General features: G+C 39.0%; 1 protein-coding gene across 1 annotated transcript in view; it reads left to right on the plus strand.

The window, feature by feature from the left end:
- The window catches only part of LOC126190636 (ATPase WRNIP1-like), a 91,111-nt gene that overhangs the window by 34,835 nt on the left and 34,201 nt on the right, over positions 1–22,075 (plus strand). Inside the window, exons 2-6 of the mRNA XM_049931055.1 lie at positions 1,024–1,215; positions 7,738–7,932; positions 8,064–8,299; positions 8,419–8,578; positions 20,175–20,358. Of these exons, the coding sequence (XP_049787012.1) occupies positions 1,024–1,215; positions 7,738–7,932; positions 8,064–8,299; positions 8,419–8,578; positions 20,175–20,358 (967 nt within the window). The remainder of the gene's footprint in view (positions 1–1,023; positions 1,216–7,737; positions 7,933–8,063; positions 8,300–8,418; positions 8,579–20,174; positions 20,359–22,075) is intronic.

Genomic DNA, 22,075 nt, shown 5'->3' on the forward strand with positions numbered 1-22,075 from the left:
AAGGACATCACACACATCCATGCCCGAGGCAGGATTCGAACCTGCGACCGTAGCAGTCGCGCGGCTCCGGACTGAGCACCTAGAACCGCTAGACCACCGCGGCCGGCGGTAAATTTATCCCCTCACAAACGCCATGCTTTCAAACTTCTGCAACGTGAATTCGAAATGATTAGCCTTGAAAGTTCTCTTCCTATTAATGTAAATACCTCTTCTCTCTAGTAATATGACAGTGCCGATGACGGAGGGGTCGCCTTCTGCTGGATTATTCCCGTGCATCCGAAGATTTGCTGCAGTGTTTCGTGATGCACGTAGAGGGGAACATGTGTACTTGAAGTTTGTAGAAATAAAATTCTTTACTTTACAAGCTATCCAACTTTTAGCTGTTGGACGCAGAACAAATATACGTCCATACATCATAGCAGACAAGAACAGAAGAGCTATGTTACTAACATTAAAACAAGAGAGATGGTGTGAAAAAAATCTGAGGTATATCATTTTTAATTTACCGTCGCTCTAACGGATTACATTAATGCGTTGTAATATGAATTGCTATATCTTTGGCACTTTCAACTGGTTTCCAATTAAACCTATCCTACAACTGAGCTATGGTAGCCAGTAGCCAGGAAATTAGCAGACTAGGTTTATCATAACAACTGAGCTATTTTTAATATGTATCACTTCACCGAAGTTAAGCTAAAATAAGCATAATGGGTAACACAGGCAGTTCATTCACAACCAAGGATTAGACAGATCTATCAAACTTGAGGAGGAGGCATGGTGGAGAGACGTCCCCCCGAGTGAGTTTAAAAGTTTTGAGCCCATGATTATACCCCAGTTTGCTAATGAACTGAATCATTTTCCATTTTATTTATTACTTGGATCTATGTTTGTACTAACTTTGTGTGTTTCATAGACACATAACAAGTCTGAAGTGTTGTACGGAGTACCTTACTCGTGTGTTCTTTTAAGTTATCAACATAATAGTGTGAGTGCATAATCTGATTTTACTGTGCTTTATTACAGGATGAAGCATGCTCTGTATTTGAGGACATCATGTCAAGTTCTGTTCCATTGGCAGAACAGATGAGACCAGTGGACATATCCGAATTTGTTGGCCAAGAGCATGTTTTGGGTTCAAACATGATACTGCGAACATTGCTTGAGAAGAAGGATATTCCCAGTATGATACTCTGGGGGCCTCCTGGCTGTGGCAAAGTAAGTTGTAGCCCGATCTGTCCTTTTCATTTAATGTGTTGGTATGTTGAGACATACGGAGTGTTCTGTCTTCAACAGTTTGATTTGTCATCATAAAAATTGCCAATACAATAATAATATTTAGTTTGTACTTCCCGTGATCCATGGTTGCAATAGTTACCAAGCATGTCAGAGGTAATGCTATGGCTGGTAGATCCATATGTAAATAAAAGCCTAATTATTTCAGAATTGAAATATTTCCATGGGTCATACATGACATATCACACAAATCCCCCTCCCCTCTTTCGTACCCCAGTCATGGACTGGTATTGATATTGATTTGAACAGTACCACCTTATGTGATTGCCTCTCAGTATGTTATTAATATGTCACTCCTGACATTACCCGATAAGATAATTTATTAATGGTTAATAAAATAAGACATATTTTAGTAAAAGTCCATCAACTGAAAAAAATGTGTAGTACATACTTGTAGGACTTGTAGAGGGAAGTGAGTACAAAATATTTTGAACAGAAACCCATGTCTGGAAACGCACCGTTTCCATTCCGTGATGGTCTGAACTCATTTGTGTAACACGTCCACCTTTGATGAGGGAAAGAGAGAAGTCTCAACAGTTGCTTGTCCTGGTATGCAATAGGGTAGACATACTGATGTGTACTACTTTTTGTAGTGTTGTTTAATTTACGAGGCTCTTACAGAGGCAGAGGAAGATCTGTTGGCTTGTGTTCTGGCTGATGCGCTAAAAATTGAAGAGATACTAGGTGGGATGGACAGTGTGTACCAGAATATGCTTCGTATGTACATTTCTGTAACAACATTGCACCACTGTTGTAATGCATCACTATTGTTCTGTACGTACAGTGTACTGGGAGTTTTTTTGATTTGGAATTATGTAAACATGTCATGTTTAAGTGTTAATACAATCAACTGTGCTTAATTGATAGATAGATGTTTTGGTATGTGTTCTTTCGAATTGTACCTGACAATTGTATTGCATCATGCCTAATTCAGTTTCCCAAGCAGAAGTGGATGAGCTAAACATCTGAATTAAAACTGTCAGAGAACGAAAGTAGTAGGTTTCCAGACATGAGTTCGTATTCAAAGTATTATTTACTCACTCCCCTCTACCCTTCTACAAATCTTAGAAGTTTGTAATGGGAATTTCCGAACACCCTATGGGATTGAACCCGGGACCTCCAGGGTCAGAATCTGGTGGTGTGCTCACAAGATTACTCAGCTGTCTGTATTTCAGTTTATTATTGGCCCATGTTCCAAACTGAAAGAACTCTATCTTAAAGGTTCAGGTATTCAGTTGGTAACATTAACCACAAAGGCTATCTACTTCCAAAGGGTATCTGTAGCTCTGTTCTAGAGATTGCATTAAAGGATTTTTCAGTTGATGGTGTGCATTATAAAATATTCCAATAAATTATTTTAAAAAAGAAAACTTAATAAGAAAGATAAGCATGAAACAGAAGATTGGCCTTCTTTAAGACAAACATTCTTAAAGATACATAACAATTGCTGTGCAATCACTATGTTTCCTTTCATTTAGCACAAAATTCAGTTCTGCAATTTTATTCCTATTAAGTTTAGATTTTCAAGAATGATCGGTTTTGCGGATTTTATGTTGCTCATGCAGAACTTTCAAATATTTTGTGACATTGTCAGCAGTATATCTGATTACATGTAAGCAAGGAACAAGTGCATGCATTAATCAAACCTCACTTTTGTCAGTTTGTCCAATATGGAACAGTTAATAGTTGGTAATTGGCTTTTACCCTCTTTGATTGCTTGTGGTGTTGTTTGGTTTGTTTGGTAGTTGCAGTAACTATTTGTTTTGTATAGAAACTAATGTTTCATTGAAAATACTGACTATTTTGTCTGAGCAATTGTCAACAAAACTCCAGACAATGCCCATGTTGCCATTATTAACAATTATATACCATAATCATCATCAGCCATTTAACATTAACTGCTGGGATAAACCACCTCTAGACTTTTCCATGCATAATAAACTTCTGTGCATTACAATATTGCTCATGTTTGTTTTCCAACATCATTTACCATCCTTTCATTAGGTCATCTTGGTCTCTTGCAATGCAGCAGAGATCTTCCTTGGTTCATCTTTCAGTCACTTGGCTACATGTACTGCTGACTTCCATTTCATTTGTACTTTGGTCAGAGTGTAGTCTGCTCTCTCAGATGCTTATTTTTCAAAACCCTGTTTAGCTTACCAAAGGCACTCATAGTTTTTCCCCTTCTGTTATTCCTTCTTTTACCTATTAAGTCATTACCTTCAACAGAACTAAATACAAAACATATGTGTGTGTGTTGTGTTATAATTTTTTGGAGGAACTTGTGGCACTGTCTAGTGGAGAAATGAGACACTATTTCAAAACTTTGTTTTGGGTTTCTTCTGACAAAAAATTAAACTTATATCAATAGTAAACATAAAAAAGTAAAATAGAGTACCTCCGGTGGCCACAGGTTCATTTTGCTGTCGTAACTCATCACATGTATACTGCCATATTTGTACACAAATATGGCATCTGGAATCTGCTGGGTGCAAGGTTCGTATAGCAGAAGAGAAGACGTAATCGCAAAGTACAAAGAATATACATTGTAACAACATTATTACAGAATAATGATTTAAAGGATTTGGAGGTGTTTGTTTTGAGGTATCGAATATGTGTGTATGTGTGCTTCAGATGTGAGAGGCTGGAGGCAGAAAGGGGGGGGGGGGGTGGAAAGAGTGATTGTATGAGAGCAAACTTTACATGGCAAGGGGTCTTAAGATTACATGTTACATATATTAGGTGCCTAAAGGTTGGGGTAATACATTGGGTAATGCTTTAAAATATGCAGATAGATGTACAATTTGTGCCTGTAGTTAATGTACATAGTTTCAAACTGACAAGGGGTACAAGCTGTTGGTGTGAAAAATTATCTTTAAATGAGGTCAATCTCTTGTACTCTTGGCAGCTGTGCGCGCGCGCGCGCGCGTGCGGGTGCACGTGTGGGTGCGCGTGTGGGTGTGGGTGGGCGTGGGCGTGCGCCCGCATTTTTAATGATGTTGGCAGTTGCTGAAAAACAGAGATGATACTATTGTAAATATTGTCATTTTTGTCATTTAAGATGGATTCAGGTTGTTTTGTTTAGTGTTTGTATATTTGAAGTGTTTCAAGAATGTCTAGTTTTCTGCCTTTTGGTAGGATGTGTAGGATGCTAATACTTGTTTTGTTAACATGGTGTTTTGTTTCATGCAGGTGGGTGGTTATTGCTGATGTGTGGTATTTTTTGTTTTTTTAGTGCTGCCATGTGTTCCTTGAATCTAATCTCAAATGTTCTGCCTGTCTGCTCTATGTAGAAGCAGTCACAGTCCACAGTCCAAATATTCAATTTTGTACACACCTGTGTGATGAAGTGGGTTTCGTGTGCTGATGTTGTGGGGTAACTTCCGTCCAAACTTGTTGTGTGCTGTAAAAGATATGCTTATGCCTTTTCGTTTGAAGACATTGGCAATCTGATATGAAATGTTACCTAGAAAGGGGATTTTATGGAATATGTTATTTCCTTTTTGTTTTTAGTGTTGTGATTGCTTTGCCATTATTGAGTGTTTTTGGGTGTCTGCTATCGAGTTGTTATAACCATTTTCAATAGCTGTTTGTTTTATTATTTCAATTTCTTGATCACATTTGTCTTCAGAGAGTGGTAGTTGGATAGCTCTAATGATCATGTACTGGAGTGTTGCCATTTTGTGTGCTGCGGCGTGACAGAGTTGTGGATTGTGGTATGTGTTGTGGTAGGCTTCCGATAAATTTCAAACTGATGTCTGTTATTCTTTATTCTAATGGTGAGGTCTAGGAAATTTATACTGTCATCTGTTTGGTGTTCAACTGTGAATTTTATGTTTTCATGGGAGTTGTTCTATTAATCCCAATCAAATATTGTCATTTATGTATAATTTTACTGCTGTAGCCAATATGACTATTGTACTTAAAGTCTGTAACATTTCACCTGATTGTTATTAACAAGTATGAAGTTTAAGCTGTTTTGACTTGTCAAAATCGGATTTATATGCCACCTGAAGTACGCAAACATGTATTCGACACCTCAAAACAAACACCTCCAAATCCTTTAAGTAATTATTCTGTAATAATGTTGTTACGGTGTATATTCTTTGTACTTTGTGATTATGTCTTCTCTTCTGCTATACGAACCTTGCCCGCAGCAGATTCCAGATGCCATATTTGTTTCAAATATGACAGTATACATGTGATATGTTAAGACAGCAAAATGAACCTGTGACCACTGGAGGTACTCTATTTTACTTATTTTGTGTTTACCGTTAAACAAATAAATAAATAAAATGGTGACTGGTAACAGTAAACTTGTTGTTTTGTTTAATGTCAGTAACAGTCACGGTAAATCCTAACCTAAAATGTTCACCTTTAAAGATGAAGCAACTGTTTGTTCCGAAAGCTAGATAGTGTGTCCATTTACTTTTTTATTTGTATATCAACAGGACTACAATTTTGCCTTTTGGAGGTGCGTACTGACCAGAAATTCTGTCTTATAATTAGCAAATTGTTGATATTAGTATTCTGAAATGTTGATAAAAAGGTGGCACTAAGTTTTAGGAAATTTTCTGTAAAAATGCTCATGTTATCAGTTGTATATTTAATGACTAAACATATTCCACTGTAAGTGGTCAGTTGATAATAATGAATCATTCCTCAGGGGCTGTGTGTACATATTTTCCTGCATGTTTTGTCAACATCTATGAAGCCTAGACAAAGTGGGAATTTATGATTATCCCTCCAGTTTATAATTTCATTCATGCAAGTGGTCTCTTTTTCAGGAATGTCCAGGCATAATGTAAATAATGTAGAAGTAGAAAACACACACACACACACACACACACACACACACACACACACACACACACACACACACTGAACACACGGTGCTGGGATTTCAGTTTGACAGATGGACTGGGGTGAGGCATGGTGTCGAAAGAAAGAGGTGTGAAATGGGAAGAGGGCTTGAGAAGGGGTAGCTGGTGCTCAGTGGAAGGCAGCAGGTGTGTGGGTAGGAATACAAGACTTAATCATCATCCATGCAGATAAAGGCTCGACCACTGTCATAATAAATCGGTGACTACCTGACAGAAGGTTCTGCGAACTGTCTGACCCCTCCATCTACAAGCTCTGCCACTGTGACCCCCTCCCAGAAGTCCAATAAAACCTCCAATCTCCCCTCACATCCTTAAGGCAATCCCAGAGTTCCCCCTGAATCCATCTTCTTCCTTAGCCAATGACCCTCCTGCAGACCCATTTTCTGCTCACTTTCCAAAATCCTTAAGCCCAACAATTGTGGACACCCCATTGTAGCTCTGCTCTCACAGGAAGAATCTCCACCCTTGTCACCCAAGACTTTCAACCAATAGCCTAGCCTCTCACATCAAGGATAAAGACCACTTCTTTCACCACCCCTCGACAATCCCCTGCCACCTGGATCCCTACTCATCACTGTTGTGCCACCTTCCTACACACCTTCATGGTAACATTGTTTTTAATCTTTTTGTTTCTTTTGTAGTAAAGCAAATAGCACTATTTTAATTCTGTTGATCTCACTTCTGATAATCCCAATACATTCCATTTCATCAAACTCATCTTCCAACTCCATGAACCAGTCCCAGATCCTGGTGCTCTGCAGTTTATTGTCCCCAAGTAAAGATCAGTGGAAGCAGTTGTTTTTCTAATGTGTCTCTTATTAACCATGACTCAAAATCCGTGTTACTAGCTGTGGACACTGAAGTAGTTAGGCTTGTCCCACAGTCCACTACTACCAATCTTCTTTCACCCATGGTGGAATACTAGTTTCACAGAAACAAACAAGTGATAATAGGGCCTCTGACAAACATAATCAGTGCACTAGCTTATCAGGTCCCAAAATGTTTTGGGAGACACATGAACAGGCAAACCTCAGCAGACCCAAGTGCTTCTGAAACTCAAAGCCCGAGATGAACATTGTCAGTGTTAATGTAGATCGTGCTAATAGAGTTGTGAAGTCAACAGTCAAGTATCATGACTTAGTGGTCAGCCTGTCTGTGTAACCAGTAATACTTGCAGTCAAAAGGGTTGCAGACATTTGACTTACCATGCTGTCTGTAGTGCATGTGGGTGAGAGCTCATCCACATTAATTTGCCATAAAGCAATCAATCAAGATTGTTAATTCATGGGTACTAACAGCTGCACATTGTGATTGTCTGGATTGGACACTGTGATTTACTGTGGTTGGTTCCTGTAATCTTTAGTAAGGTGTGATTAAGCAATTTTTCACTCACAAAGTTGTTGCTTCATAAAAACACAGCAAACAAAACAGAAAAGCATTAACTATACTTATGATAACTCTGTAACTTCACATAAAAATGCGTGTCCCTATATATGAAAAAAAAATGTAATTTTATCTTAGTGGAATGTTTCTGCATGTTCATTTTCTTTTTCACTTACAGACCACACTCGCCCATATCATAGCCCAGCAATGTAAGAAGAATCAATCAACAAGATTTGTAAAATTATCTGCTACAATGTCTGGTGTCAATGAAGTAAAAGAAGTTGTCAAAGTTGCAAAAAATGAGTTAACATCTTTTAAAAGACGTACAGTGTTGTTTATGGATGAAATACACCGTTTTAATAAATTGCAACAGGTGCAAAAGTTATAATTTTGTGTCCTAAGTTGTAATTTTTTAATAATTTATGATTAACATATTTAAAAATCATAATACTGTGCAGTTTTATTATATGATACAAATGCTATGCATTTTGTCATATGTTTTAGGATATCTTCTTGCCTCATGTGGAAAGTGGGGCGATAACTTTAATTGGTGCCACTACGGAGAATCCTTCATTCAGCCTCAATTCAGCATTGTTGAGTCGGTGTAGGGTAATTGTTCTTGAAAAACATGAAACAAAACACATAATTGCTATTCTCCAAAGGGCATTAAAAAGCTTACAGGGAGTGATTGTGAAAACTAACCATGTTTTTAGTGTAGCAAACAATAAACATCAACCAAGGTGTGTAGGAATATAATTTGGTACTAATATAGGAAATTAATGACATGGAATGGCAACTGGTAGAAAGATGCTTGATACAATAGTTCGGTGTCCTAATTTACTTTCCATTTTCTTTTTAGGTTTTTCATTGATGAAGCTACTGTTACCTGGCTAGCAGAAATTTGTGATGGAGATGCCCGTATTGCTCTAAATAGCTTACAGTTAGCAGTACAATCCAAAGGAACTGACGGTTCCAGTGCTTTTGTAGTATCTCTGGATGATATTAAGGATGGAATCAAGGTTTTGTGTTGTTTTGATGTTACATCTATGTGTACCTTTAATATTTTCATTCATTCTTATTTGAAATTACGCAGTGATGTTTAGTATGAGGTGCTACCCAAAAGTTCCCCAAAGTTGTATTACCATGCGTACAAACGGTGGTACATTCAAAAGCCACTTGGAGCAGTGTATACATGTTTTTCACATCAGTGTGCCTAGTGGCTTCAATGTAAGTGCACATGTTCATTGTTGGAGGGCAGTTTTCCATTGTGACATTTGCTTGTGTTTGCAATTTTGCAATGACCAACCTGGGAGATTGCTGCATCAAGTTCTGTTTTAAACTTGATAAAACAGCCACAGAAATGCGCAAAATGTTAGTCCAAGCATTCAGTAATGATGCTTTGTGCCAGACTCAAACCTATGACCGGTTTAAACATTTTTAAAATTTCCGGACCTATGAGGATGATGACGATGATGAGGATGATGAACATGAACATGAACAGTCAGGATGATCATCTACTGGCATTTCACCAGAAAATGTCAGTGATGTTTGGATTGCAATTGTGAAAGATTGTAGGCATACCATCCACGATATGTGTAACATTGTGGGGTTATCATATGGCATATATCAGCGGATTTTGTCAGAAAAATCGAACATGACAAAGATTGCTGCAAAGTTCGTGCCACATCTGATGAGTGATGATCAGAAAGACCATTGCATGAATGTGTGCAGGGAACTGAAAGAACTGCTTCAAACTAAGTCAGATTTTCCTTCTAAGGCAATTACAGGTGATGGAAGTTGAATTTATGGAAATGACACTGAAACTAAATAGCCCCGTGGAAGAGCCCATCTTTATCTCAGCCAAAGAAAGCCTGGCAAGTTCAGAACATCATCAAATCCCTATTGATCTGGTTCTTCGACACTGGTGGGATTACCCACAGTGAGTACCTATCTCGTGGTCAGACAATTAGTGGAGAATTCTGTTGTGATGTGCTAGGTGGCTAAGGGAAGATGTGAGACAGAAACGTCCAGTGAAGTGGCGGAAGAATGACTGAGTCTTTCACCATGACAATGTGAGACCACATATAGCTTTCATCATGCAGCAGTTTTTAGCAGATAACAGCATGACAATGCTTCCTCATCCGCAAAGGGACTACTTTGAAGAGTGAGTCTTATTGCGCACTGGCAGAGTCACATGGGACATCATTATGACGTGTACACACTCTATTGAAGATGACAGAGATCATGTGTCAATTTTTGTGATAATTGGAGACACTAAACTGTGGTAACCATTTTTGCAGATAAATTAAAGTAGCAACTCATTATATCCTCAATTGGTATATCCACTGCAATTTTGGAAGCTATTGATATGTTTACTTTCTTTGAAAATGTGAACCTGCAAACTTTTGGGGAAAAACGAGCTCACAATTTATTTTGTAAATAGTAAATTGCGAGTGAAAGCTATCATCAGAACCTTGGCTCTGTCAGTTAAACAAAATTATGCAGTTGCAGAGGTCCTACGTTCGAAACTATGGGGTACAAAATTTTTTTAATGCAGAAATTGTCTCAGAGTTGCAGCGTGATACTGAGTTCGCGTTAAACTCTATTCTAGTAGGGAATTACCTTCAGAAATGTTTCAGTTGTCTAAATTAAAGACTGATACATGTAATGCCAATGCTATCCTCCATATTGTCAACCAGTTACAAATATTGAAGAACTGTGTCTGTGTGTGTGAAGTTGTCCCTGTACTGTTAGTTTATTAGTAAGAATTATTGAATCTTACACACTTTTTCACTAGGGAAAGAGTGTTGCTGGTCTGACTTACTTGCTGCGAGACCTCTGAAAAGTCATTAGTCACATCTAATGTTAAATTTAACTTCTTACTTAGTTTTTGTGCACATGATATGTGCGTCGGGTTTGCTGAAAATAGGTGATCAAAGAGCCTTTTCTCAACCACCAATTTGAAGTGACTGTATGGAGCTGACTATATTTGCAAATGGTTCTCTATATAATTAAAGTGCAAAGCTGTATTAGCATTACTCATTTGATACTTGATACATTTTAAAATTTTCATAAGGACTTAGTACCTCCATTGCAGTTACCAAATAATGATGAATACTGGATTGAACAGTTCTATTCTCAGTTATTCTTGCCCTAAGCTTTTAGGATTGTGATGAGTAATGTTAACAAAACTTTACATTTTATGGACATGATATATGTAACTGGTTGACAGCATGGAGAATGTACTTTGGCGTTAATTTTAACATCTGAATCATTTCTGGAGGCAATTTCCTACATGTGTTGAGTGTAACATGGACTCTTCTTTCACCCTGCTATTTGGTGGCAATTTTTGCATTCACCATTTACAAAGCCTATTGTGAGCTTTTTTCCCAGAAGTTTGCAGGTTCACACTTTCAAAGGAAATAAACACATCAGTAGCTTCCAAAATTGCAGGGAGTATACCAGTTGAGGACGTAATGATCTGCTCCTTTAATTCATCTGCAAAAATGGCTACTGTAGCTTAGCGTATCAAACGATCACAGAAGTCTATACGCGGTCTCTGTTGTCCTCGATAAAGCACGTACATGTTGTAATGATGTCATGTGAGATGGTACCGAAGTGCAATAAGACTCGCCCCACTTTGAAAGTGATGGTGGTGAATAAAAATCTTGTATGATACACTCCTGGAAATGGAAAAAAGAACACATTGACACCAGTGTGTCAGACCCACCATACTTGCTCCGGACACTGCGAGAGGGCTGCACAAGCAATGATCACACGCACGGCACAGCGGACACACCAGGAACCGCGGTGTTGGCCATCGAATGGCGCTAGCTGCGCAGCATTTGTGCACCGCCGCCATCAGTGTCAGCCAGTTTGCCGTGGCATACAGAGCTCCATCGCAGTCTTTAACACTGGTAGCATGCTGCGACAGCGTGGACGTGAACCGTATGTGCAGTTGACGGACTTTGAGCGAGGGCGTATAGTGGGCATGCGGGAGGCCGGGTGGACGTACCGCCGAATTGCTCAACACGTGGGGCGTGAGGTCTCCAGAGTACATCGATGTTGTTGCCAGTGGTCGGCGGAAGGTGCACGTGCCCGTCGACCTGGGACCGGACCGCAGCGACGCACGGATGCACGCCAAGACCGTAGGATCCTACGCAGTGCCGTAGGGGACCGCACCGCCACTTCCCAGCAAATTAGGGACACTGTTGCTCCTGGGGTATCAGCGAGGACCATTCACAACTGTCTCCATGAAGCTGGGCTACGGTCCCGCACACTGTTAGGCCGTCTTCCGCTCACGCCCCAACATCATGCAGCCCGCCTCCAGTGGTGTCGCGACAGGCGTGAATGGAGGGACGAATGGAGACGTGTCGTCTTCAGCGATGAGAGTCGCTTCTGCCTTGGTGCCAATGATGATCGTATGCGTGTTTGGCGCCGTGCAGGTGAGCGCCACAATCAGGACTGCATACGACCGAGGCACACAGGGCCACCACCCGGCATCATGGTGTGGGGAGCGATCTCCCACACTGGCCGTACACCACTGGTGATCGTCGAGGGGACACTGAATAGTGCACGGTACATCCAAACCGTCATCGAACCCATCGTTCTACCATTCCTAGACCGGCAAGGGAACTTGCTGTTCCAACAGGACAATGCACGTCCGCATGTATCCCGTGCCACCCAACGTGCTCTAGAAGGTGTAAGTCAACTACCCTGGCCAGCAAGATCTCCGGATCTGTCCCCCATTGAGCATGTTTGGGACTGGATGAAGCGTCGTCTCACGCGGTCTGCACGTCCAGCACAAACGCTGGTCCAACTGAGGCGCCAGGTGGAAATGGCATGGCAAGCCGTTCCACAGGACTACATCCAGCATCTCTACGATCGTCTCCATGGGCGAATAGCAGCCTGCATTGCTGCGAAAGGTGGATATACACTGTACTAGTGCCGACATTGTGCAAGCTCTGTTGCCTGTGTCTATGTGCCTGTGGTTCTGTCAGTGTGATCATGTGATGTATCTGACCCCAGGAATGTGTCAATAAAGTTTCCCCTTCCTGGGACAATGAATTCACGGTGTTCTTATTTCAATTTCCAGGAGTGTATGATTGCATTTAGTGTTAGATTTCAGGAAATTTTGGGTAGCATCTAATATATAAATTTGTGGCTGAATGATCAGTGAAGCAATACATGATACATCCTATTTTTCAGTATCAATATCAGCATGGTACTTTTTACAAATTATGGGTTTACTTATAACTTGCTTCATGATGGAAATGACTGTTTGCTAGTATCTCATCTATGTTCATTAATGCTTTGGTCTTAAGTTCTTTACTTGTTTATTTATTTATGAGACCTAGACACTCATGTTAGAATTTTGTAGCAGAGCATTGGGTTTCCATAAGAGCTGGTGTTGCCCGATTTATCTGTAGCAGAGACAGTTTGTAACATGGTTTATTTGAGTAGCAACTTTTGCAGGATGATTTATTAGTAGTGCCACTTATGGACCCATCATACCTTGTAACTTCAAAACCTGCAGTTTAATTTCATGCTGACATTTATATAGATTTTATTATGTGCCTAGTTGGTTGTATTTGAGAGCAGATGATGACAACGTGCTCTTGTTGGTTATGTGTAGATGCATAAGTTATTTGCTCTCCACAAACAGCTAGAATCTTCAGAAAAGTAAGTGTCCTTTAAGAAACAGAAATGTTGAACAGTCACTTGATGATCTATCTAGTGTGATTGTTTCTTCTATTTTGTTACATGTAGGAAAATAGATAGCATACTGGGAAGAAGAGCCATAAGACTATGAACACAGTCTCGCAAATAAACTCAGAATAATGTTTGATGAAACTAAAATCTCATCCCACACTTTTATATATGGAGCTTCTGTTATTAAAGATACATTAGAAATTAGAATCTGGAAGAACAACTCCAACCGGAACAGCGGCTGTAATCTTAGTATTACAAGGAAGCGAGCTGTTGATACAAACAGAAATGTGCTTAATTGTTTACATTCTTAAAATAATGGTTTCAGTGCAGATACAGATCCAGTCTCTGGCAGCATGGCATAATGACGACATACACGGAACAGTCACAAGCCACCTGTGGACTATAAATTGTCACCACAACAGCAACTATGACAGTTGTTCCTTATGAGGGTTATGGAGGATTTCGTTAAAAGATTTGAACATGACAATTCAGCCAAGAGTGTTGTATATAAGGATGTTGGTGTGAAAACTTTGATCGCATCTAAACCATGTGTTGCCGATGCTCAACAGTCTTCAGCTGTCTGCCTTTCTGTTCTGGGCTGCAGCCATTATTATGACTGTAAAATGATTGTGGTACCTCCGGTGTGTCCAGCCTTTGTAGATCAGATGTATCTGGCTTTACCTGAGATCCCTGAGCTACGCTTCCGAATATACTTGATCTTGCTGGTTTGGTTTCGTGGAAGGTAAGTGACAGACAGTGGTAGTGACAAAGATTAATGCATAGAATGCAAATGAGAGCACTCGCTGCAAGTTTGACCCCCATGCCTTAACAACAGGTGTGATGTGTTGACTTCTTGATAAAATACCTTAGTCAGTGGGAGTTGCTATCTCCCTGACATGTTTAGAAGGTTTAAACCTCCATCATCAGGTGGATTTACATTTGTTTGTGTGATGTGCGTGTGTTTGTGTTGTGTAACAAATTTTTGGAGGAACTTATGGCACTGTCTCCAGTGGTCACAGGTTTCTTTCACTGTTGTAACACATCATATGTATACATATAAGCAAAAATCCACAAATCAGCCAGATCTAGAAAGCATCAGTCAAGCGAAACTCGGCTTGCCCTTTCTTCACATGATATACTGCAAACTATGGATGAGGGCAACAGGCTGTTTTCCATATTTCTAGAGTGCCTCAGTTGACCTTCACCTTTACACTTAGTATCCTAGTTGCTGTCTCTTTAGTGTGTAGCGTGGTACTACAGTCTTCATCCACCATAGGAGCACGAAAGTGCTTCAGTATGAAGTATGTGTGATTATATACAGTGCTATTAAATTTTTGTTGGAAGAGGCCAACAAGGAAGCAAAAATCTCATTAAAAACTGTGCTTGAGATGGTTGCAGGAACTGCTAGCTATTCCAATCACTTTATAAAGAGAATAAAAAGGAGGGGAAAACATGGATATAAGTACTTCCCAAGGCTTGTCTACTTCACAAAGATGAAAAAGGAGAAAAAAAAATTACTCATAGGTAATATTGCTGAACGGTTCTCAAGGGACTGTCGTACAGTTCCCACATGCACATGTTCTGCTCCCATGAACTGTGGAGCTCGCCAACTTTAGGGAGTCATGGATGCCCCAACAATGTAGATAGCCCTGCCTGAGTTGTAACCACAGTGGAAGGATATCTGTGGAGAAGGCAGACTATCCCATGGTTCCTGAAGAGGTGTAGGAGCCTTTTCAGTAGTTGCAAGGGTACCAGTCTGGATGATTGACTGATGTGGCCTTGTAATATTAGCCAACATGGCCTTGCTGTGCTGGTACTGCAAAAGTCTGAAAGCATGGGGAAAGTACAGCACTTATTATTCTCTTTAAGGGCATGGTATAATGATGATGATGGCATCATCTTGGGTAAAATATTCCAGAGGTAAAATAGTCAGCCATTCGCATCTCCAAGCAGTTTCGGATCTCTAGGCAGGCACTACTCAATTAGATGTCATCAGTATGGTCAGATTGTGGAATGTTCAATCCCCTCATTTGGTTGGCAGATTAGAGAATTTAAAAAGGGAAATGGATAGGTTGAAATTAGTTACAAGAGGTTTAATGAATTGCAGTAACAGGAAGAACAGGACTTGGGGTTAAATGTGTACCGTGTTATCAACATATATCAAATGGAGGTAGTTCAGGAGTAGGCTGAATAGTGAATGAGAAAATAGGAATGCGGATAAGCTATTATGAACAGCATAGCTGATACAGGCATGAAGCCAATACCCCCACCACACTAGTACAAGTTTATATGCCAACTAGATCTGCAGACGATGAAGAGGTTTAAAGAGTATAAGATGAGATAAAGGAAATTATTCAGATAGTTAAAGGAGATAAAAATTTTATTGTGATGGGATACTGAAATTCAGTAGTAGCAAAAGGAGAAGGAAAAATAATGGGTGAACGTGGACCAGAATCATTGATAATGCTTGGTTTAAGAATTATAAAAGAAGATTATAGACATGGAAGAGATGTGGAACACTGGAAGGTTTGAGATTGATTATATACTGATTAGACACTAAGCATATTCGTATGGACATGGGTTGCAGAAGTTATGCATAGATGAAGAGACTTCCACAGTATACACTAGCATGAAGCCAGTCTTCGGATTGAAGACAATGACAATAGAAGCACATATGTGCTCTTTTTGTTTTACATTGTCAGTGTTTTAGTAAGTGGTGTTGTTTCCAGTGCTAAGTTTTCTTCCTTATATTTGTTTTTTTGAGATTTCTTACTGGCAGTCGGGCTTGTTTTGCTTTGGTTTATCCTTTGTGTATGTGGCTATTTATTTATTTTTACTGTAGTGAGAAACTATTCACTTCAAACATCTATATATGGCAAATTGTTGGTCATATTGATGCATCTTGTCAATATGATCATTTGTAGACTCGCTAACTGGAGTTTAGAAGCTGTGAGAGATAAGCATTTGCACAAATGCTTCTACTGATGAAGGGGAACTAGTATAGTTGATGTCCAGATTTTTTATATTTTCACAGTTGACGAGTGAAGGGTGTAGTGCAATAGTCATTGTCAGTTTGTTTTTAGACCCAGCTACCTGAGTGATTCAGATGTAACAGCAATAGTTAGTCTGACCACGGTGATTGAATAAAAACAATAAAATATGCTGACCAGTTATGTTCAGATCTTGGAAGAACAATTACTGTATCACAAAATTGTAAACAATTGATCATAGTGATTAGAGAGTCCTTATGGGAAGAACATTGGGGAGAGATCTATATTTTAAAAAAGCCAGTGATGATGCAAAATTTAACTTTAACACATCCATACAGCACTTTGAGTCTTGTTTTTCAGTAAAATAAACAAGAGTGGTATAAATAACAGCAGGGACCGTGGATGGATAACTCATGAGAACGTCTGTTGTGCTAAGAAAAGAAAGTCCTGTTCAACTCGGGGGAGTTGTAGACAAGGGTTAAAAAACCAGTACATGTGTGCTAAGCTCAAAAAATTACACACTCTGAGAATAAAGCAAAAACAGTTCGAAATATTAAACTAGAAACAAACCACAGTAGTGATACAAAAGAAATAGTTTTGCCAGAAAATTACTGTGGCAAAAATGACAACACATTAAAATCATTGCCCACCAAATTTAATGAATACATTCTCACTGTGGCAGCAAACCTAGCACTTACTACTAAACAGCCCATTACAGGTGCAATAGATTTGCTGTGGGAAACACAGCATGAACTATCAATAGAGATTAGTTTCAGAAATACAGTGTAAAGCATATTTTATCTACCAGTTGCAGTTCACAACCCTTACCAAATGTGATTTGAATGTTATGATGCATTCGTCTCTGAATTGGAGGAACCATGCAGTTGGTATGCCATGAAGCAGTGGTTGCCTTAATCCAAACGGGTCTGTCACAGGTGAAATAAAATGATCGTGTGGTATTGTTGGCTGCGAGGCTTCATCCGGGGAAGTTCGACTGCCAAGTGCAAGTCTTATTTCAATCGATGCCACATTGGGAGACATGCATGCCAGTGATGAGGATGAAATGATGGTGACAACAATAGACGCTCAGCAGGCATTGCAACAGCACAGTAATAATCTTCATTTGGCTGTGTTCAAGAGGCACATTAGTCAGAGTTGGATGTAGCAGTGGAAGTTCACTGGTAGTGTTTTTAACTGGCTGTCGGGAAAAGTGTTCAAATATGTGAGAATTTGAAATGAGTGCACATATCACTTTAATACAGTTGCAGACATTCAGTATGGTGATGTGCACAAATATTACAACTGTTGAGATGTTCTTTGAGCCTCTTACTGGAAGATTTGAAGTTTCATCTGTATAAACTGCAGGAGATTGATAGGTGTAAAACAGAATCGCCAACTGCATTGACATTCGTGCAGTGATTAACTGAGAAACACTATTGCTCCAACAAATACTGATGTTTGATGAAGCAAATTTTTTTATGGCTGGATAATGTGCAGCAACAGCAAATGCCGACCAGTACTGTAATATGTTACAGAATTTCTTCATTCTGGAATTTGGAGAAAGTTGAATATTTGTTTTCAGCAGGATGGTGCAAAGTTCAGTGTCTCGCACAACACTCAGAAATGTGGGCTATACCCCAACAAACATTTCCAGCTGTGTGATATCCTGCTTTGGTGATGTGGCTTGGCTGTACCATTCCCAATTTTAACAGCTGTGGATTACTTCCTCTGGGGTTTATGTGAAAGAAAGTTCTTTGCCAGTTGTTTGCAGATAACAGGTGAACTTAAGACTGGCATTTGTCATGAAATAAGTTCCATTCTGCAGTATATGTTAGATTGTGTTATGGAAGCCTTCCTGCAAGGCTTTCAGCAGTGTATCCTGTCACACAATGGGCATTCGGAGGAATTCATTTTCAAGTCATAGTGATGTCTGCCGGTGTGCATTACATATTGTGGTAATTGCCAGTTTGTGTACTTACATTTCACAACTGTATTAAATTATTACTTGTCTTCGTCATCTTTTTGTTACCATTTGAAGTTAGTGGATACAATATGTGCCACCCTGTACATATGCTAAGAAAATTATAAATGCAGTGGGTCACTAAGAAGTCACAACTAATGCTAGAGTAATTGTAAACAGAGGGAAAGAGTAGTTACAGTGTATTTGTTTGGATGGCCATCCTCCGTAGCAGCTGTAAATTAAGTAAGTTTTTCATCAGGCACATTTTGATTATTGACAAAGTGTTGTCAGCGGTGGTTGTTTTCACTTGTTTTAATGACAACTGCTTTTTTTTCTTGTCATTGTGGGCAGATGTTGCAGCTGGAAGAAGCTGGATAAGATTTCACTGCTTTCTCTTCTTTCTTTTTTTCATTGCCTATTTTTTTTCTGTAACTGCATTTAGTTTTCATGTGCTCTTATAAAGTAAATGATATATCGAGTTTATTTTTGCTGGAACATCTGCCAACAAGGAGAATAACCAGTTGTCATTAAAACATGTGAAAAGGGACAATAAACACCAATCACCACTGACAGTGCTTGACTAATGAAACAAATTGTGTATGGTGGATGCTTGACCAATAAAATGAAACATCTCTATTGAAAACTTCCTTAACTTGCGGTACTCTTGTAACACAAAATGCTAAATATACTTGTCACTTAAATTATTTCGATTATGTGTGATAAATGTAGATTTCATTATAGTTTAAGAAGTAAGGTCAAAAACACCCTGGATAGTAGAGCCACTAAGTCATTGAATGGCACATGAACAAGACTGAGAACTTTGCTAGCTTTTGGAGAAATGCTTTTTCAGGGCTATAGCGTACATTCGAGGAGTGATCAAACAGTAAGGGCATTGTTGTTTTTCTTAAAGTATCTTTATGTAACATCGACATCAACTTTGTCCTGCTTTCAAGTAATCCCCTTCATATATAATACTTGTGCTAGTGCTTTTTCCAATCTCGTAAGCATTTCTGGAACTCGCTTTTCGCTGTGGTGTTCAGCTTGTGCCCCAGTTTTTATTTTGTTTTATTTTGTTTTATTTCTTCCCACAGTTCTCTACAGCCTCAGAAACAGAAAGTGGTCACCAGGGGATGTGTCCAATGAATATGGTGGCTGAGGCAATATAATGGTTTTGTTTTTGCCTAAAAATCATGAACAAGCATTGAGGTGTGAGTGCACGAGTTGTTTTGCCACAGTTCTGGTCATTTTCTTCAGATTGCTTCATGCAGTCGGCACATAACGTCCAGGTAGTATTCTTAATTGACTGTACAACCATAAGGCTGGAACTCAAGATGTACTATCCCATTGTAATAAAAAAAAATAATGAGGAAAACCTTAGCATGTTATCATACTTGTTGAATCTTTTTTGGTCTTGGCACTTCAGGCAGTTTCTGTTGGAAGGAGCCTTGATTTCAACATCATATCCATATCCTCATGTTTTTCCACATTGTCATCAGTAATTGATGTGCTAGGGTATCCCGAGTGTTCGTCGTTTTCAGCGTCTTCTTGATCCTCTTTCAATATACCACTGTATGAGTGTATACCACTCATAAACTCATGTCTTACACATAGTAGATTCACCTAAGGATTAGATTCCATTTTTTTAAGCAAAATTTAATACAGATTCTTTGATCCATCTTTTTTGTAAGTAAAAATTTTCCGAGGACTTGAAATTAAAAAATTCCTGTTACTTTTTGATCACACCTCGTATATGCATCTGTGCTCGCATGGAGTGTGTGTGGGTATAATCTGTGCCTCTACTGTTGGGTGACCGTGTTAACTTTACTCTTCAAATTGTTTACTTTCCTCCAGGAGTTTCCTAATGTATTTCATTATAGTTTATACTTCCATTTTCAAAAGTTATGTGATTTTTCACAAAATAATTTGATTAAAACTGTTTCTCCTTTCATTTAGCGCTCTCATATACTGTACGACAAGAAAGGTGAAGAACATTACAACATAATTTCAGCACTGCATAAATCCATTAGAGCGTCTGACGATAATGCTGCCCTCTATTGGTTGGCTCGTATGATTCAAGGTGGTGAAGATCCTATATTTATTGCGAGACGACTTGTTAGAGCTGCTAGTGAAGACATTGGTAAGAACAATTTTTATGTGGGATTTGGCCTTGGCAATTGATAACTTTATTATTGTTACTGTAGCTCTTTGATGTTGAACTGGAAAGTGTTGCCGAAAGCTCTAATTAATTTGATGGAACACCATGCTCATCACCTTCAAGCAGTGAGATTGGTGGTTGGTAGAGAGCAGTAGATAGCAAGTAATTGTCATGACAAAACACTGTGGGTGTAAAGGAAAAACACAATGCTTTGAGCATTGGAAAGTGGCAAATAGTATGCTCTCATGAAATACAGCATCCTGTTTAGGCCATCAGGTTGATGCCAAATCTGAAGGCACTAACTAGCATGTTTGTTACTCCTCTTGTTGCATTATCCTGTATCCTCAACAAGCGTTGCAAGTACCGTATCCAGTACTTCCTGAATATATAAGAAGGATTTGGAACTGTGTGTTTTAGTGTTCTCTGACATCAATATAATTTTAAAAGAGAAGTAGCAAGTCCACTGCTTTGCGCTTTTGAATATGGCAGCCAACTTCACAGCCTGTTTCCTTCTTCATTCAGCAGAGTATTCTGTTTCCAATTGCAGATACTAAGGACAGTTGTTCAACACCTTTACATTCCATTATTATTTCTAACATTGTAGGGTCGTGTACCAAGAGTTAAAATCATCCAACCCAAGAGTCTCATAGTTTTTACTAGACTGTAATAACCTGAGAAAGACACAGGTTTGTTATTGCTTCTGAATAACATATTACTTTTACTTCTTGCCACACTTATCTGTTACAGTTCCACCTCTTATTCTTCAGAAACAGTCATTTTTCCATTGAAGTACTTTCTATTGTAATTCTGACGTACAACATATTCACTCTTATTATTTAGGCAATAACTGGATATTGTTTGAAAAGGAAATTGCTGCACGATTGCAACATAAAATGATTAATATTTAGATGCAGTGCTGCTGCACATAGTTTGCCAGGACAAAGTGTGTGTGTGTGTGTGTGTGTGTGTGTGTGTGTGTGTGTGTGTGTGTGTGTGTGTGTGTCCGTTACTGACTACTGACACACACACACACACACACACACACACACACACACACACACACACACACACACACACTTACATAATTTGTTGTGTAATCTTGTCACAACTTTATATTTGCTAAAGAGATCATTAAGAGGTAATATGACTAATGTTGATAGTAGTTCTTTTTTGTAACTTTTCCTTAAGTTACAGGTTTAGTGACCATTTTTATAAAAAGGCAGATGGCTCGAAAAAAATTAATGGCTAGATATCTATATCACTTTGGCATAAAATGCTATCCAGCTATTTTTGTTAATATATGGATACAGTTCCATTTCAGGGTGGCTAGTCTACTGGCTTATTAAATTTCCCTGATTTTTCCAAGACTTTTCCAGAGTTTTATTATATTTTTCCCAAATAGTCTTTAGAGGTGGAAAAACTGAATATTGAGCATGCATTAAATAGTCAGTATTTTTATTGCCTAAAAATTGCTGGTTTAAGTTAATATATAATTGAAAATGTCTAACATACTGTTGTGGATTGGCAAGAGAGCCAACCCGCTATGAGAGGAAGCCGAAAGGCACGTGTTTTAGCTTACGCAGGCTGGCGTGAGGTCTGGAACAGGACAAGGAAATTAGACTAGCAAACAAGGACGTAGCTGTGGAATACTTAACTTTAATCCATAAATGGTGAACATCGCTCTTGACGGTACATGTTT

This window comes from Schistocerca cancellata, chromosome 6, assembly GCF_023864275.1.
Source record: "Schistocerca cancellata isolate TAMUIC-IGC-003103 chromosome 6, iqSchCanc2.1, whole genome shotgun sequence".
In the NCBI taxonomy this organism is placed as follows: domain Eukaryota; kingdom Metazoa; phylum Arthropoda; class Insecta; order Orthoptera; family Acrididae; genus Schistocerca; species Schistocerca cancellata.